The sequence below is a fragment of the Calonectris borealis genome, chromosome 20 (genome assembly GCF_964195595.1).
Source record: "Calonectris borealis chromosome 20, bCalBor7.hap1.2, whole genome shotgun sequence".
In the NCBI taxonomy this organism is placed as follows: Eukaryota; Metazoa; Chordata; class Aves; order Procellariiformes; family Procellariidae; genus Calonectris; species Calonectris borealis.
The window spans coordinates 12,882,298-12,901,452 of NC_134331.1; the positions used below are offsets into that span (position 1 = coordinate 12,882,298).

General features: G+C 53.7%; 1 protein-coding gene across 3 annotated transcripts in view; it reads left to right on the forward strand.

Annotated features, from left to right (window-relative positions):
- Positions 1 to 19,155, forward strand: part of SEPTIN9 (septin 9) — a 105,184-nt gene that overhangs the window by 10,717 nt on the left and 75,312 nt on the right. The window contains exon 1 of one of the 3 annotated variants that reach the window (XM_075169846.1): positions 17,814 to 17,940. The exons of the other annotated variants lie outside the window; for them this stretch is intronic. Coding sequence (XP_075025947.1) covers positions 17,886 to 17,940 — 55 coding nt within the window. The 5' untranslated portion in view covers positions 17,814 to 17,885. Of the gene's footprint in view, positions 1 to 17,813; positions 17,941 to 19,155 lie in introns of those variants that run through there. 3 annotated transcript variants of the gene reach the window in all.

A 19,155-nucleotide genomic window follows, 5' to 3' on the forward strand; every position in this document is an offset into this window, starting at 1 on the left:
GGCCTGCCATTTCCCCCAGTTTGTCCCCCAATTCCCCCTCCCCAACCCTGAAGCATTTAGCAGTTTTATTTTCTTGCTTTCCTTCTCCCCTGTGGTTTCTCTTGGCTCCGGGAGGTCAGTGGGACTTGGAGCGACAAGGCTGGAGCTGCCACTCCAGAAATGCTCACCAGGAGGGCTCGTGTTTAATTAAGCGTTCACTGATTTATCAGGATAGAGCAAAGCAGGCAACCTTGAGAGCAGGTGAACTGTTGGGCCAGGAAGGGGTGGTCTTCGGCACCTAAAATATTTACCATTTCTTTCCTCTCTTGCATTCTCTATTCCATTCAAGTGGAGAACTGATCAAACCCAACTTCAGCTGCCTAAAAAGGGCTGGTTGACATCTGTATTGAGAGCTGCTCTCCAGGGCAGGGGGCCCTGTTGGAAACTGCCATGGTTGGTGAGCAGTTGGTTGGTTGTGTTTTGGGGTGGTTTTTTTCCAGAAAATATGAAAAATTCCCAGTGGGTGGAGAGGGAAAGTGAACTATGGAAATTGTGTCTCGTGCTCTCAGTTGAAACACACCCGGGGGAAGGCATATCCTCCATCAGAGGAACAGCAGGATTGGCCACCAACCAGGAAACCCTTCCCTCCCCGCTCCCCTGTGCAGCAAGAGCTAAGTGCCGTAGGCAGCGTTTCCATCCAGAAAGGCTGTTCCTGGTTCCTCTTCTCCTACCTCTTCACCCCTTGGGACACCCACTGGAGTGGCCTGTTTAAGTGCAGGTTGTGCTCAGGGGCTCTCTCCCCTTCGCTCATCCGTTTTTTCCAGCAGACTGGTGTTACGGGTAGTGCTGGGCTCTGTGCATGGGCTATTCACGGGCTGTGTTGTGAGAACATGGGGAACGTTGCTGGATCTTGAGTAATGCCCTCAGAGGTACGTGGTTTGGATGCGTGCTCCCAGCCTTGCTCCAAAATGATACGGCAAGAGGTGTGCCATGGCGTTGGTCTTCGCTTGGCTCACACACGTGCACCCAGGGCTGTCCTGAAGCTGGGTTGCTAAAACTGGCCTTTTATCTCATAGTTGGTCCTCAGATTGGTTCAGACCCACCTCTGGTGTCCTCTACTCACTTCTGTTGCTGCTCCGCAGCCCCCTCGCCGTCTCAAGGCTGCTCAGAGAGGGGGCCCTTCGTCTGCAGCTGCAGAGGAAACTTAATCTTGCCCTGTACAAAGGCAAGAAGGGGACAGCCAGCAGCGCAGGGGACCGAGGGGCGGAGGAAGGGGATGTGCAACAGCGGGCGATGGGAGCTGGTTTAGTTGTAGAGGCTGAAGGGCTGCAAGGCAACTGCGTGGATAGGAGCGCTGCAGACCCGGGGGAAGAAAAGATGGAGTATTTTGGAGAAAAGGACCTGAGAGGCAGAGGGAGGGGTATCGGGAGGGCTTTGCAGCAGCAGGGGTGGGGACTCAGCCTGAGCTCTCCCTTTCTTGGCTCGTTGCCTTCCTCCCCCTCCTCTCGCTGCATACGGCGTTTCCTCTTGCAGGACAGCCGAGACCCAGACCCCACTCCATCTCTGGTAAAGCTCAGGCTTGCCTGCTCGCCCAAGCTTTGCTCATCTGCCAGACCCCGTGCATAGCAAGAGGAGGTTTGTTTTGCTGCTGGTTACCCGCAGAGTGATGCAGATCCCTCTGTGAAACTAAACGACGGGCAGACAGCACGGCCCCCTTTTTTCTGCACTGAAGGAGTTCATCGTACAGCACTAACTAGCCATCCAAACCGAGCAACTTATTTCTTTTCTTTGATAAACTATCTCTTGTACAAGGCTGCACGTTGTCTCGGTGGCTGCCAGCGCCCTGTTTCTGGTGGGAGCCCCTCTGTGCCCTGGCAGCAGCGAGCATTGCACAAGATAAATCATGGGAAATCCGGTTCTGTGTCGGACGTACTGTTCAAAGGCACCTTGGTTGCACTCGGGACATTCTGCTGACAGATTTTCCCATGAAATAAAAAGTGCTAGCTGTTGACATACAAATGTATCCGAAGCGTAAGCTTTTACTGTCAAATTTTACTGCTGCTGGCTTAAAATCCGGAGGGCACGGCAGTGTAAAACCGAGGACAGCTTTAGGGGGCAGAAGTTGTCTGAACTTTAGCAGAAGTTCACGTTGTGTTCTGAGTTGACATTCAGGTTGCCGCTTCTCCCAGCTACAACGATACCTGCATCCCTTCAGGAGCCGATGCACGGGCCCGCGAGCAGGAGGAGCCAGGAGGGAAGGACAGAAGCAGGACTGTTCCCTGGTTGCCTCCGGCCATGCAGGAGAAGTCGTTTGAGTTAATTGAACTCTCTCTCACGCTTCCTTCTCTGTTTAAACAGTAAATAGGAATGGCATTAAACTGTGTAGGTCGGCAGAGCCTGTGGGATGTATAGAGTGTGTCAATATGTGTGAGGATGGCTAAGATGGTGCATGAAGCTTGGAGGCATCACTTCCATCTGAAGCCCATGTTCCTCTGCTGTTCCCACCTCTGCCTATCCCGAGATTCTCAGCTCCCAGTGACTGTCACGCGTGTCCCTCCGATCAATTTAGGTCTTGGCTCCCAGGTCCCTGACTTGCCTCTTCATTGCCTCTTGGATGGTTTAAGTCTTTTTCTTGTCTTTAGGAAAACGAATTAATGTCAAGGGCTGCCAATATCTGTAAAGCCGCTCTCTGAGGCCGACTGTTGCTCACAAGCAAGTATGAGATTTTTTAAGCAGGTATGTCAGATCCATCATCAAAATAAGCCATCAAAACTATCCTCTTCATAGTCCTCTCATTCATATTGCATGGACTTAAACAATAAAGCCAAGCTGATTTTCAGTCCTTCTCCTGGCTTGGAAAAGAAACTGCTTTCAGAAAAACCAACAAACCTGGTGTTTTCCAGCAGAGATGCAGCATTTGCTCTGCAGGGAGCTGGTCGCTCTCAGGAAGCGCTGGAAGTGGCCGTTTGGATTTGATACCTTGCTCATCAGCTGTATCTGTTGTGAACAGGAACATCTTACGCTGCAAGGACTTTACTGTTTTCCATTTAAATAGGAAGTTGCCCTTTGAATATGAAGAGTTAAGGACGTGGGCTGTCAGAGCCCCACCAGCTCCAGCAGCTGAAAGCGTATTCCCTCGCAATCCTGCTGTGCTTGGCGTTTTCCTAGGGTTATATAAACATCCCTGGTTTATAGATGGGGCCAGGACATGCAATCTGCAAATTGCTGACAGTCCCTTGCAAGATGCAGAGCTGTACCAGAAGCTTCGGCAGCCCTGTGACGTCGGGGAGGGATGGGAGCCACCTCGGGCAGAGCAAAGCCATCGGATCCCGCTGCGGGGTGTGTGCTGTGGCTTTGGGTCAGCACGGCACCTCCTGCTGCTGAAGGAGTTGTTGGGAGCTGATTCAGACACAGCAAGAGGCTCAAGCCAGCGGGCTGGGGCTACCTGCACAGCAAAGGTCATCCTCAGGAGTTTTGACTTGCTTGTGTAGCTCCACCTGAAGTCTCTCGCCTCCTTGTGCCTTCCTAATCCCCTCTTGCAGATGCGACTGTCCATCGGTCCGGGACGCTGCAGGAGCTGGACCTGCACACCCGCAGCACCACGATCAGGTTTTTCTCTCTAGGAAGGCGTAGGAGTCGAGGTTTATCTCCATGCTGGCAGGCAAAGGAGGATGCCACACCTCTGGGAGCTTCTGGGGACTGGGTGGAGCGGGGAAGTGGAGAAGCAGGACATGGGCTGTGAGGAGCTGCGTTTCATGGGTTTGCCTTGAATCTAGGGCACTTTGGGATTTCCAGGGGCCTTGGGGAAGGAAAGTAGCAATAAATCTGGGTCATAAATAACAGCCCCTTGCCCTTCCAGTGATTTCTGACACGCTGTGCTCTTTTGACAACAAACGCAGCAACAGGCTGTAATCCACGGGGGCTTTTCTTGGCTCTCAAGCTGAGAAAGTGCTCGCTCCAAGCAGGCTTGGCTGCAAGGAGCTTCCAGCTCTGGGCGTGAAGGTCATAGGGGAAAGGAAGCGAAAGCACAGATAATGCGTTGCGGGCCTCCTTCATTGCCAGGCTGGGAGATTTTGTTGTCCTCAAAATTGAGCTCTGGGAAGCTTGATGGGTGATGCTGTGACTGCTCCTACGGGACCTTCCAGTGCTGCTCAGCAGAAGCACCTAAGGGAAATGCAGACCAAGTACGTCCCCTAAATGCCTAACAGGTCTAACTGCTGGGGCTGGAAATTCATCCTTGGGTGTCTGGTGAGGGCTGGGGGAGCCCTTGCGATAGAAGGGAGATAGACATCCAGTCTCTCTTCGGATGTGGAGGAAAGGTAGAGTTATCGTCATGTAAAAGATCAGGAGTGGTAATGAGATGCAAAGAGGTCCCCGTCTTTGGGATGGGAAACTTTTCAGGAAGACAATGTGGGACATCTAGAACCATGTCCGGCTTGGGATATTTCTCTCCGGGAGATGCCCAGTTCACCCCCTGCTAACCATCCTCCTGCTACGTAATGTAACCTCCAGGCAAACCCCGGGCTGTGCCTCAGTGTGGAGAGGCTGTGGCTGGTTCCAGCTGCTGTTTCCTTATAAGATGAAGTTTTTATTTCGCTTTATTCCTTTGTCAGCTTTCCTTGAGTTTTGCCAGCTCTTCTCTCTATTAGCTAGAAGTTTGCTAGACATAGAAGGAAAGCACTGCATTCAAAATGCTTTTTTAATGCCTAATTCAGGAAAATAAAGGGAATTGTTTGATAGTACCACTCTGCCTCTGAGTAACATGCGTCGTTAAGGATGTGCGGAGGGAGACTGCCTGGTTCTCAGGACGGGGATGGGTTGTCTTCGCATTCTCAAGTCCGCAGATGCTCAACATATCTGGCATGCGAGAACTGAGCTGGACTATTTGCCTTCTTTAGTGACTGGAAGCAATCCAGCCTGCCAGTTCCTGCAAGCTCATCCTGTGGTTTAGTGGATAATACTGATCCTTGTTCAACTCCCACGCTTTTGTGCCTTGCAAGTGGGTAGGGAAGACTTTGCAGAGCTTGTACTGTGCTGGGATCCCAGCTCATCGCCGTGGAAGGCGGCATGAATATTCATTATGCTGTGGAGTGCTTGCTCCATAGTTTTAATAAAATGTTTATTATTACACAGGAATGACCATGAAAATCATGGCAGGTTGTAGCTGGTCAGCGTGTGTAAATGATGTAGGGTGGTAGCAATAACTGAGGAGGAAGGGCTGTGTCTTTGAACTCAGTGAAGCGTCTTCACAAGTGCACTTCTGCTTTGAGTTTGGCTTCTGCTGACGTTGTCTCCTTCTCTGCCAGGACAAGTGTGTGGTGTCTGTGTTCTTATGCAGTTGTGAAGCTGGCTGTAGTCAACACACGGTTGACCGAGCTCAGAGACCAGGAGCTCATCAGTCTTCAGTCACAATGGCTGCAGAGATGAGCTACGCAAACCTGCGTTTTCTCAAGCAATCAGCAAAGCTGCTGAGCGATGCAAACCAAAGCGACAGCCACGTCAAGACCGGTCCGCTAGAGATGAGCCTGCAGGCTTTATTCTGGGACTGCACCAACGTGACTAAAAGCGAATCCAAGTGTCCCAAACCTAATGTTATCCTCAGCAGACCGAGGATGATCTCAGCTAATGTACAACTTGGCATGGTTGGTGAGGCTGTTCCTTGTCCACAGAGCAGGGCTGGGACAGCCTTTCTCCGAGCGGTGCGGAGGGGACGTGGTCTGCAGGAGGGTCTCTGTGAGCAAGAGGTGATGTTGGCTTTTGCTGCTAGGATGTCCCCCCGCCTCTCTGCCCTGAGAGACAGCAGGGCGCAAATGTGTCCCCTGGATAGGGTGGAGAAATGGGTCTTCATGTCCAAGCGTTTGTTTCAGATGGGCCTCATCAAAGCTGCGAAACACTGAAGCTTTTAGCCACATCTGACGTGAGGGTGCTGTAGCTGTGCCACACCGCTGGCCTCCACGTGTATTAAACTCTGATGAAGGTGTTTAATGAAGACAGGAGGGAGGTTTCGCCGAAGAGCAGGACAGCACAGAACAGAGTGGAATTTGCGAGTGCAATTCTGTCTGCGCTCCCGCTTCACCTAAATCTGTGGATATATAGAAGATAGATGAGGTGAGCAGATTTTGGTATGAATGTGGCTGGCAGCAGACACAGATCATGGATTAAACATGTGCGTTGCAAGAAAGGGGCTTTCTTGAGGCAGACAGAGAGGCCTGCTGTTGCCGTGCAGCCCTATTCATCTCCAGCTCTGATGCTAACATCATTATCACCGTGTTTATATGAAACTTGGCTGCAAAATGACTCATCATCCTCAAGTTTTTTCAAGTGAGTCTGTAGCTTTACTAAATACTCCTTTTATTGTGCTGCCAGGGGCTCTCCCAGCGGCCAGTAAAGGAGGTGGCCTGTTTGGCCACAGCGAGATCTGGACCGGAGGTTCGATTCCCGTGTGTCTTAAATCTGTCTGCAGACTGGCAAGCGACCAAGTGGGCACCTCTTTCTCCAAGAAATGGACTGCTTGTGTGCAAATCAGCCTCTAGCTGCTTCCACAATGCCTGGCTCAGCAGAGTTGCACGAGAGCATGCCTCTGCCATCACGCCTGCAAACCTCGCTGAGTGCCTGGGCTGTGCAGGGGATGGCGAGGATGGGGACAGCCCAGCCCTGCTTCGGCATCGGGTCACCATCCTTGGCTCCGAGCGAGCACCCGGAGCTGCTCTGGGCTGTTAGCACTTCTCTGCATTGCTGTCCATCCTCCAGCTGGCAGGCAATGCCCTCCCAAGTTACAAGCAAGCGTTGTGGAGAAGACCTGTTTGGAAACCACCTACTTCCTACAGAAGTGGAGCTGGAGCTGCAGATGAGATGCCCCTGGCAGGGGACGTGCAGACCTGCAGCCGGAGGGCTGGAGCTGGTGGCAACGGCGTGCATCTGCGGAGTGATTCAGGGTCCTTCTTCTTGTGGGAGGGGGTTGCTGGTATGTCAAGGCTCGTGTTTCTGCAGAGAAGCACTCCCCGAGGGCCTGGGCACTGGATCGAGGCAGCAGGGCAGTTTTATTTGACTCTCAGTCAAACAACCAGTCGTCTGGTTGTTAAACCAACCAAACTGGGGGTCCTGTGGTGCAGGGGGATTTTTCTGGAGGCAGGGGGAAGAAGGAAGGTATGTAAAAACAGAGCTCAGGACTGGCAGTTTATGCCCTTGTGTTAACGGAGACACGGCTGTGTTGGCCCATGATTAATTGTCTGGGAATAACAACATCTCTTGAGCTTATAGGCACTGCCAGTCCCTGCCGAACGAGAAAGGCTGATGCTTAATGCACGCAGCACTTTCCTCCTGACATTCCTTTATAAGGAAAAACATTTCAGATTTTGTTTCTACCTTATTTTAACTTCTCTTAAACAAGGGCAGTTTAATTCTGTTGGTGGAACATCTAGTCCAACACTCCCTGACCTGGTGTGGTTATTATAGGCACCAGCACTGCAAATTAAGATGAAGTATTAACAAAAAGGTAAGGCTGAGCTCACCGAAGAGCCTGCACGGTGGGGTGGCGAGCGGAGGCAGCCTGCCTGGGGCCTGGGACAGCAGAAGCGGTAATGGCAAGCGAGCACCGTATGAACTTCTCGCTGCGACATGGCTTGGTGCGGTGGCAGTGGCCACATCTCGTCGGAAGGGGAATTTGGCCAGTTCCCCTTTCCCTGCTGGGTTTGGCCGCAGGGTTATGGGTGCAAACAGAGGATGGGCTGCGTGCGGGCGGGGATAACCCAGCCCTGCCTGGCACTGCGAGGCAGCAGACCCAGCTCTGCTCATTCGGGACATTTCGACTCTGCAGTCCTCGTTTAAAGCCAAAAGCGGCAGAGCTAATTGCCCGGCAGCCTGCAGCAAGGTGCTTTGTACAACCGCCCAGGGAAGGGCTGTGTCCCGCAGCTGATGGCAACGCAGATGCTGCCGAAGTGTCTCTGAGTTTCGCCCTATTCCAGGACCCCAAACTCAGCCCATCTCCAGGGTTTTACTGTCCGTGCTTGTCAGGGGGATTGACAGTGGGGAGTTTCTCTCCCCCTTGTACCGCTCGCTGGAAATCTCCTCCTCTCCCTGGCTCGGTGCCGTCTCTCTCCGTGGCTGGTGCTCTGCCCCCGGCGCGCTCGCAGGCCCCTTTCCCATTTAGGGCAAACGCTGGACGGCCCCTGCTTTTGGCCCGCTTGCAGCACATCTCCCAACTGCCTTTTTTTTGGGGGGGGGATCATCTTTTTTTTCTAGAGGCTGAAATCCCCAGCGTCCCCCAGCCAGCTGCGGCTCGTGCCGAGAGATGGCTCTTGGAAAACTGTGCTGGGGCAGCAGGGATGGGGGAAACCCCAGTGTTGTCCTGCCCTGGATGAGGTGTTGACAGTCTCTTCTAGAAGACAGGGTGAGCCTGAGGGTGGTGGTGACAGCGTCAGGTCTCTCCTGCAGTAACGATTTAATCTCAGCAGAAACAAGTGCCCTGCAGCGGGGAGCCCGCGGGCACGGGGCTGCGCACGAGCGAGAGCTGGGGCCGGCAGAAGTGGCTGAGCACGTGAAAGGGAGAGTCGGAGGAAATGCCCCTAAAACTTGCATGTCGAATCAGGGTTTTTTTTTTTTAATCAACTGTACAACTTCTGCATCTGTAGAAGAGGCTGAGTCTGCGTTAGCAGCGCTGGGTATCTGGGAGATGGTGGGGAGCAAAGGCTGGTGTGCTGGGAGCTGACGGGTGACCTGCTCAGAGGGGCCTTTGCGGTCCCCTTCGCCCTGCCCTGTTTTCCAGCAGAAGAGGCGACGGGAGTCCGAGCGCCCGGGCTGCCTCCTGTGTTTGGGGTAGACCCCTTGAACTGCTTCAGTGCTGCCCAGCACAGCTGGGCTAGCTGGGACCCTGCAGCCAGCGTGACTATACTGGGATCTGGGAAGTGGCCGATTACCTTGGTTGTGTCTTTTCTGTAAGCCTGAAAGAGTTGTAGTAAACTTTTTGAGGGGACGATTCAATGAGATGTAAAACCCAAGGCAGACCCTGCCCTCGGTGAAGGCAGCCGGTCCCTCCCCGGGTCCAGGCTGGCCCATCTCTTTCCCATTTGCACTCCCCGAGCCCAGGAGTTTGTTAACGGCACCGATCTTGCCTGATTTTATGTATGTGCCTGTGTTGGACCTGCCAAGACCTCCCGGGCAGTGGCGATGCAGGCAGCGGAGCTGAGACCATGACAGGGGCACCCAAATTCCCATCCGCATGGAGACAGGAGCGCACAGCCCGTGGATTTTGGCAGCGATGCCTGTCCACTTGTGCACCCTTCCCATCCCTGCGTGGTGCAGCTGGAGCAAAGGGGAAGCCGCCGGCAGTGCTCGGTGCTGCACGGACACCAACCGCTGCACCTTGGCATCGCGGCTGGTGGTTTCACTGGCATTTACCAAAGCCTTTAAAAGGAAAGGAAAATTGTGTTCATTCTTCTTCCTTTCAGCCTGCCCTTGTGTCCTTCTCCCGCCGTGCGGTGAGCTCCCGCGCTGTGTCCGTGCTGCCCAGAGGAAGCCGAGAGGGTGTGGGGCTGCGGCTCCGTCTGGGAATTGTTCTTATCAAACTGGTTTATGTCAAAAAGGAATAATAAGAATAAAACCTTTGATGGTAAGCAGGGAGATCAGGAGGTACAGCTGCTCCCAAGGCCTGACCTGCAGCTCGCGGCGCTTCCTGAGCCTTTACGGAGAGTTTTAGGGTCCTTGTGCTGCAGCAGATTTTGTTGCGTGCCTGAAATATCTCGGAGGAGCAGGGAGAAGTGACCGGGTGCTGGCACAGGGAGTGCGAGCTGCTGGAAACGGCTCTGAGAAGCAGGGGAGAAGTATAAGAAAAGCAAGTTTCCTACCATGAGCTGGTATATTTATGACTGGAAAGTTTTGGGTTGAAAAGGTCGTGAGCAGGCGGCTGAGAGAGCAGCAGGGGCAGTGGCTGGAAAAGCCTCTTTCCCGGCTCATGCCCCGCTCTGCAGCAGGGACGGGAGGGTCCCGCGGGAGTACGGTGACCCTGTGTGATGGGAGAGGGATGGCGAGCACCGGGGGGGTGTGGGGTGTAGCGGGATTTGCACCTGCGGGGCTGCCGGAGGGGTGGGCTCAGCACGGGGAGCCCCCGCTGCGCCTGCCTCCTCCCCTTGTTTGCGGGGCTGAAGTTTCCAGCCCTGCCTCGGACACCACGTGAAAATGAGACATGCACATCTGGAAGTGGAATGCATGCACGTAGCGCTGCCAGTTTATTTATTCCTGCAAATTCTCCCTAATTAGGGACTGCTGGGAAGTTTGCAGTAATGGAAATGGCCTCTTTCCGAGGGGTTCAGCGTTCTGGCTGACCCTCGCCTCCCCTCTTTCCCCCTGCAACTACCATAGCATGCAGGCGGTGGAAATGGGGGGGAGGTCTTCCCTACCTCGAGGTCCAGGCGCTGCAGTTTCTTCTGGAGTCAGATGCACCCTCAGCCGCACGGGAAGGCTTTGCAATGGAAACGTGTTGTGCCATGTGTGTGTTAAACTCATTAGAGGATGAGCAAGGTTTCTGAAGCCTCTCGTTTCTATTAAAACATCTGTGCTGTCACGCAATGCTGGGTTTTGTGCCTGTTTTGGTCTTAATATTAAAATGTAGTAATTAATAATTAATATTTTTTAAATAATTAAAGTAATTCAGTCGGTCTTCTCCTTGAATCCTAAACTGCACCTCCCAGTTTCTTAGGAAAGTCTGACCTGAAACTAAATGAGAAGAACAAGGGCATGAGACTGAGTTTGTTTTAACTGTGCGAGGTTCAGGCAGCTGCGGTTCCTGATCCTCTTTCCATTTCCTTCCCCTGCAAGCGTCCCCCGCCGTTTAATCAACACCAGGGAGTTGTGCTTCCCTTCCCTTCCCAGGCACGGGGGCTGGAGCCCGCTCCGCCGGTGCGGTGGGGACCCCCCGGCCCCCCTGCCCTCCCGGGAGCACCGGGAGGTGCTTGGCTGGGGCTGGGGCTATGCGCCTGGCCCGGGCTCGGGACAGCGTTTCCCTTTCCAGGCTCTCGGCATGCACAATAGCCAGAATCGCCGGCTCGGTGTGAAACGCTTCAAGCGGGGCACCGGCACCGGCATGAGGTCGGTGGGGCCCGCAGCGAGCTCGTCCCGTGCATACAGATCACCGGGTAAACGGGCAAATTGCTTGTTGGAGTTGGCGAGGCTCGGAGTGCATCGCAGGGTGTTTGTGGGGGGCAGAGCTGTGCCCTCCCAGCCCCGCCATGTGCCGCGGGATCCGAGCATGGTGGGTGCTAACCCGCAGCATCCTTCCTGCTGGGAGGCGGTGGGACCGGGTGCCTGGTTTGAATCCCACCTTAGCAATGGTGGAAACCCAGGGCGACTTCATCGGTCCCCACGGAGGCAGGGGAGGTGTTGGGGACCATCGAGAATTTGCACACGCTGGAAAGGCTCGGCTCTGTTTTCAGATTAGCAGGTGAGAGATGGATGTTGGTCCTCTGCTTGCCCTGCTCAGTGTAACCACATGCGATGCATTCCCTTGTCCTGTTCGAGAACAAGCCGGTACCTACTCTGCACGCTGACTTAAGGGAGTTAAACCCAAGATGAAGTGAAGCCTTGATCTTCTTCACAGCTGTCTCCCTGCTGGAGGTGGGGGAGAAGAGGCTGCAGGGACCTTGTGTCTGTGGTTGTTCCTCCACCCGCCCAGCTCCGACGGGGCCTCTCAGCTCCAGGGTTGTCCCAGAACACCAAGTTTGCCGTTTCCCCTGTTTGTGCAGTGAATATCTGAGAAGCTGTAGGCTCAGGACTGTCTCCTTCCTACAATGTCACACTGCAGATCCTAGGAACAGCCCTGCCCCACCTTGAAACCTGTTTGGCTTTTTGCCCCCTTGAAATCACAGCAGTCCCTTTATATCTCCCATCACCAGCTGTTAAAATCTTCTTCTCATGTCCAGCTCTTATTGGCCCGTTTATACCATAACCTTGTTTGGGTTTGGGTTGGGGTTTTTTTTGTTCCCTTGGCAACAGTGATCTTTGCCCACAGCAGCTCTCCCCCGTGGCGCATCTACGTGCGATGCTTCTAGCAGTCCCATCCCCTCTCCACCTTCATTTCTGCTCGCTTTTACTGATGCCGGGTAGCCAGGATGACTCAGGATGGGGCACTAGTGATTTCTGCTTTGCTGCTGAAAGTATCTCATTTACCATGTTTTAGGAGTGCGCTCGCTTTAACTGCATGGCGTTGGTGGCTTGCGGTCACGCCATGCACCCGTGCAGTGAGGTCCTTTGCGCCGATGGACTTTGCCTGAGCAAAGACTTTATTAAAAGCCCTTTAGGTACTGACCTTCTGTCATTCTTCCAGATTTCATCCTATTTCTGTTATCCAGTCTTCAAAGTTATCCGACCTTTCCTGTGCAGTACCCTGGCTCTGAGTTCCTAACAAGGGGCTGCGTAGCTCTGTGGCACTAAGGGAAGAGATCTGGCCACGTTTCCTTTATCAAGAAAATGAGTTAATTATCCAGAAATCTCAAACCCATTCTGAATTTTTAAAACTTTTCCCACGATCTTAGTTTCCTCGCAAAGGAAGGGAAGTGTGACTAGCACTGGAGTGCGGCCGTCCTCGCTGCGTTTCCTACTCCTTTGGAAGCAGGAAGAGCCTGAAGTCTTGGGAAAGACAACTCCTGCGTAATCAGCAGGGCTGGATTCATGCCGTCATCCACATGAAAGCATGGGCGGAGGTGACGGGAACTGCGTCTCTGGTTTTCCTTCCAGAGCCCCCCCCTTCCCAGCCAGTGACACTGGCACTTCCCGCGGAGCTGGGGGCCAGATTCGGCACCGCTCACCACCGCAGCCAGGTCTCGTCTCATTACTTGCCAGCTCCCCATTTCTGAGTGATGGCTGTTACGTGCCTCAGTTTCCCCACCTGTAATATGGAGATCGTTGCACCTCTTCCTGGTGGATTTGGAAGCAGAAATGCTTTTTTGGCAGAAGCACAAGAACTCAGAAGGTGCAGGGAGCAGAGGAGCGGAAGGGAAGGTAATTGCAACTTGGCTTAGAAAGAAGAGAAGTGACTCGCCATTCCTTCACCTTCAAAATCTGCCTTGTCTGGGTTGTTGTACGTCCGTTTCTACCTGTAACCCCGCGTTGGTGCTGCCCGTCTGACAACAGCCGAGTGGATGTTGTGAAGCGGTGCTGTGGGGATGCTGGACCGCCGCGGGTGTTGGGCGTTGGTGGCGCATGGTGCAAGAGCCTCCACCCACGCACTGCACCTACCCGGAAAGGCTGGGAAGGATGTTTCATCTGCAGTCAGCAGCAAGAAAAGATATTTGGACTCTCAATAGAACATTAGGTGGTTAATAATGATACTTAGCTGTCCTACATAGTACTTTTGGTCAGTACGCCTCAAAGCATTTTAGAGAAGAGGCCAGAATCAATAAAGAGTTTTGTTTTCTAATTAAAATAGGAGGGGGAAAGGGAAGATGCCGTGGATGAATTACCTGCTTTTGTGTGTGGGACAATTTAAGATTCAGGTAGCCACAATGACTCATGCCACCTAGTCTAACCGAGCCTGACGCTCATGACTGCAGCAGATCGTGAGACCGATAAGAGCGTAAGAGCTGCACGGGTTCAGAAGAACCTTGGCTTGTGGGAGGAAGAATATCTGCCTGAAAAACTGCATTCTTAGCAGCTTGCAAGGAAATTGTACCAGGCTGTTTAAAATGCGTGTGGATAGGAAAGTCCCTTTTCTGCCTTAGCCTGTCTTGATAAGGGATCTTCTAACGATGGTACCTGCCATCTCCTTGGGTTTTTTCTCTCTTATGGTTTTTTCTCCTTGAAGTGACTTTCTAGGTCTGCTCTGCATCGTGGTCCCCCCACGCCAGTGTCAGGGCAGAGGCAGTGACCAGCACTGGCTGCTTCTGGAGGAGGTTGTGCTGTCGTCTGGAGAAACCCTCGAGGTTCATCACTGCCTGGAGGGCAGGAGAGCCCAGGGATAAGGTACCCAGGGGACAAGAGTCAGGGTTTCTTGCATCTGCCAGCTACCATGGCATCAACCTAGCTTGGTATCTATAACTAAGCGATCAGCAGATTTTACAGACTGCCTTTGCGGGGGCAGGAAATCACTTCTAGGCCAACAAAACAACTTTGCAGGAAGTTTATTGCTCATCTGAAGAGCAGAGTGATGGTGAAGAAAAAAGGGCTGGGCAGTCAGTGCGCTGGGTTAGTAAGGAAACAAGAAATATTTCCATTGTAACATAATACAGCAAGGAAAGTCATTTCCCTAAAACCCTCCTGCAGCCAGTGGTTTGCAGAACGGGGATTGTGCCTTGGACAGCAGTTGCTGTGTACAGTATCCCGAAGGTCTCAGCTGACCAGGAGCTCGAGGTGAGTCCTCTGGTACAATAAAAACCGTTAGCGAGACCCTTGGTTGTGTAAGCAAGGGGAGCAGCAAGCAACAGAAGAGATGTGATCTGCTCTTTCTTTCAAAAGTGAATTGTCTCTCTTTATTAGAATAAAAATAAAAATCCAATGACAAGCACTTGTGAAATGTTGGGAGATAGGAGCAGGAAAGCCAGAAAAGTGACTAAGGGACTGAAGAAAACATCTGACAGGAAGGACAGAAGGAACAGAACCTGATTAGTTTATCAAAGGGAATGTAGGTGACGTGATCAGTGTGGGAGATCTTTCATCAGGAGAAGGCTCAGGGTCCTTAATCTCCTCGATCTGCCAGACAAGGGCGAAGCAGGGCCTGTGCCGAAGCTGCGTTTGGATGAGCAGTACGACACACGCTGACGGGGAGCCCCAGAAATGAATTCCAGGGGAGGTGGTGGATTCTCCATCCCTCCGGGATGGGTGCTCAGCTTCCCAGGGTTGCCTGCCTTTCTAGAAGTGTCTAGCTAAAGACAAGTTTTTGGGTTCAGGGTGCAGGTAGAAAACCAGATGAATGGTGTTTGGTTGCTATGTGCAGACTGGACAAGTGAATGATTTTTTTCGTCTTACGCTCTTGTAAAGCCATGCCCCTGATCTGGTGAAATCAGATAAAGGTGCAAGGAAGTCTCCAGGAGAGAGAAGGATGGGCTTATCTCCCCGGAGGAAAGCTTGCTCCTCTTCTACTAGCAGGCGCTTGGGTTATGTGCTGTGGGGTGAGTTGTTTACATACCTTACTGCTTTAAATATTTACTATTAGAGCTCTGGATATTCTTGTTATTCTCTAGTTGCTGTAATTTTCCATCTTCCCCTCCCCTTCTCAATGCCTTAGGTGTGCATGGGTGCAATATTAACCAGCTGGTTTTAATGAAAATTAACTCCTACTTATAGTCCGGATATTTTATTTCACACTTCTTGGGGCTCTCCTCTAGGCCTGTTGATTTGCTAAACCTTTATTAGATCCAGGATGATAACATCATCTTTGCTTAGGAAATGCAGAGTGACCCAGGGAACTGGGACTAACCCAAACTGCCTCAAACTCTTCTGCTGAAGAGCTTTGAGCTTCTTCACCAGCTTCAAGAGACCGGCAGACGTCATCGTGACACTCACAACTCACAACCCATGAAACAATAGAGTTTTTTCTAGTGGTTTACTTCTTCTTGCCTCCGGTTGACTTGAAAAACAGAGACCCTGTCACAGTGCTGCACCGATCCCCGTGCGACCTAGTTCAGAGAGTGCCACCAAACTCCACGCAGTGGGTCTGACACTGAATCTTACAGGGTTTGGAAGGGGGGAGACTCTAAATATCGAAAAATGTGCTTGGTCCTTCCTTGGATTGATCCTATCACTTTTTCTGAATCTTTTTTACAATATTGGGTTTTAGTTTGTCTTGCTTAGTTCATTTTTTTCCCCTTTAAGCCCATTCTACACCCTTGCAATGAAGTGTACTGGGGAGTTAGGATGCTTAACAGCCTTCCTAAAAAGCTAATCTAGGTTCTGCTCCTCCGGCAAGGGAGTCATCGACAGTTTTTAACAAAGTAACTTTTTTCTCGATCAGTAAAGGTTAATTATTGACAGCTACGTTTTTACCGGCTTGAAATGGGTTGCAGATGTGACCTGCATGTGAGCGCTTGAGAAGAGAAAAATAGAACCACTTTCTTTCGAAAATCAATGCCGCCGGTGCGGGTCAGCCAGCATGCGATGCTGCGCAGTGTGGCAGCCGCCTCCGCTCCCTGCAGAGCGTGTGGGGACGGCAGGGACCCGGCACCCGGGCGCTGAGCCCAGCGGCACGAACGTGGGTTCGCTCCTGTTCTCCTCTAAGGCACTGGGAAGAGGTAATGGCGTTCAGGCAGAGGGGCTGCCAGGGAGACGCGCACCGGTGGCTTTACGGATGGCGTATCGCATGGGGAGGCATTTACCTTTCCATATTGCGATTGCACAGAGGTGCAAAGCCTGTTCCTCTCCGCACTGTTGTGGTGTGTTGGTTTCTGACATCGCTAGGAGCGCAAGAAATGAAAGAGCTGAGCGCTGCTGTCTGTGAAAGGGGAGGAAAACCACTGTATCTACCTTAAAATACCATACTTCTATTTTAAAGGTGCGTTCTCAAGACTATTTAAGCAGTTCTCATGTTTTAAAGTAATGCCTTTCCTTGAATTAAAACCTCAAGCTATTAACAGCATGGAAAACCTGGAACTTCTTGAGTCTGGGAAATTGGTGCTGTTGGTTTCATTTTCTGATTCACATACACTCTTGGGGAGTCTGTGGTGTTTGCAGACTTTGGAAGTGTAAAATTAAAAGTGTGACATAAGTGATGAAGCATGTACTTTCTGCAGTACAGACGGTATCAGTACTAGTGTTTTGCATAATTTTTCTTTATGGTTCACCCAAAGTGGACTAAAACCCCAGCCCATTAATTCCTCTTTTCCTGTTGATGTGTCTGGACACATTTCAGTGGGTATCATCACTTTTAAATGATGCTACTAAAACACAGGGCGGGGAGGATAAAAAGAGGGTCAAGAGGGCAGGATCTGAATCAACATGGGAAGGGAGAAACATCAGATAACGAGCAGAAAGATGCACGAACCGAGAGGGTGTGAGCGGTGGAGGGAAGTCAGCAGTGCCGAGGAAGGGGCTGGTGCCGATGCCCAGGCTGGCGCTTGCCTGGCTGGCTCTGGCCGGAGAGGAGCGAGCTGGGGCAGCGCGGGGCTCAGCACAGGCGTGCCCGGCTGCGCGCTCGGCTTTGGGGCAGGTTTTGCAGCCTCTTCTGCTGCTTCGGTGGTGGTTTTCCAGAGCTGGCTGCAGAAGTGGCTTGGGTTTGGTAGCGATGGGTTAGCACTGCTAGCTAGTGCTCTGGTTTGATTTCGAGAAATTATAAAACCAGAGGAGGGTGGCCGAGTTGCTCCCTTCCAAACAAGGGCAAACTGAAAAGCGAATGCGTTATCGGTGCTGGAGAGCAGCAGTGGCGTAACCCACCCGTTTCGGCTGGTGCCGTCCCTTTCGCGGGCCATCCTTGGCTTGTAACCCGAGGTTGTTACCTCCTACCACGGGCTTCGTGCTGAAGAGGGGCAGGCGCAGGACGGCAGGCGTGGGGCGCGGGTTTCAGCTCCTGCGTTTCATCCCGGGGGGGTGCGGGACAAGCTGGAGTCTGCAAGATGCTGTTTGCCCCCCCCGGGGCGGGCAGTGCCTGGCTCCCCGCTGGGCTCCGCGGGTGCCCCTTCCACCCACCCGGGCGGTGCGGGGGTCCCCGCCCGCCGCTCCGCGGAGGGGCCGGCGCCGCGGAGGGGGGCGGCGTGACGGGCGTGGGGAGCAGCCAGTGCGCGGCGAGGGGGCCGGGCCGGGTCGGGCCGGGCTGGGCTGGGCTGGGCCGGGCTGGGCCGGGCCGGGCGGCATGGCAGGCTGCCCGCCGGCGCGGGGGGCGGCCGCAGCCGCTCGCCCTCCGCCATTCATTCGGCCGCAGGCGGCGGCGGCTGCGCGCACCCGCCCGCCCGCGCCCCGCAGAGCCGGGGGGCAGCGCCCCGCGCCCCGCCATGGCCGACCCGGCCGTCAACGCCCACCTGGAGGGCATCATCTCCGACTTCGAAGGTGGGTGGCCCCGGGGATGGGGGGGGCTAAGCCCCGGGATGTGTGTGTTGGGGGTGCTGCTTTTTGGGCTAAACCGGGGAAAAAGCCGTGAGAAGTTGCCGCCGTGCCGGGCTGGGCAGCGCGGAGCCGCCCGCGCCCCTCGCAGGCACCGCGCCGGGCGGGGGGGGGCCGCGGCCGAGCGGGGCTGAGCACCCCCCCCCCCCGCCCCGGGTTCCCGCTGCCCCCCGCCTCTCCCCGCTGCTGCCGCCCTGGGGGTGCCCGGGGGGGTCCTGGCCTCTGCCGGGTCCGCGCCCGCCGGAGGGTAGGGCTGGAAGGAGCGGGGTGCCCGAGGGCGGCCGGCAGCCAGCCCGCAGCCCCCGGTGGCTTTTGTTCGGAGCAGCGTTGCGCCCGGCTGTTATCTGCTAAGGCAGGATCTTACGGGATGTTTTTCCTTTCCTGCCTTTCCCGAGTTGGTTTATGTAGATTTTTAGCTGAAAACACACTCCTGACACGACTAAAAGCCTGTGAAACCTCAGGCACCGGCCCTTCTGTCGACTCCCAGACTTTGGATGCAAACATAATGAACCCAAGTTTCAAATATGTCCGTAGCAGAGCTGCCCGCCCTGGAAAGCTTCGCAGTTGTCCCGTGGCAGAGCTCCAGTTGCCCGATAGCGTTGCCTTGCTCTCTGATGGAGTATCTCCTTGCAATCCCCTTGGCGTGCGGACCGGGATGCCTTCTCCCCGGGTGTCTGTGGCTCTTGCCCAGCACGCTGGCTTTTTCAGGCAAGAAAATAAGCTAGCGGAGAAGCGTGCTGCTGCCAGATGGGTATGGGAGTCAAAGACAGGCAGAAGAGGGGTGGGGGGGGGTTGCGTCTGAAGCAGGCGTTGAGAGATCGGCTCGGGGGAGCTCATCTTCCTGAGCAGAGTTTTGGAAGAGCAGCTCCGTCCCTACACACTCTCACATTCTGGCAGCGACCCAAACTGAGCTTCATGCAGCGGTTTCTAGAAAAAAAAAAAAAAAAAACCAAAACCAAAAACCCAAGAAATAGTGGAGATCTGGGGGCCGCGGTGAAAGCTTATCCAGGGGCTGCGCGTGTGGCTATAGGCTGAGACGACTTCACCGCCTCCTGGAGAATCCAGCCTTGCCTTCGGGAAGGAGCGTGGTGGTGTTTTTCCTGCTGGGTAGCTGAGGAAGCTGAGAGCACCAGGGTTCCTCTTCCAGGTCAGGCAGGAAAC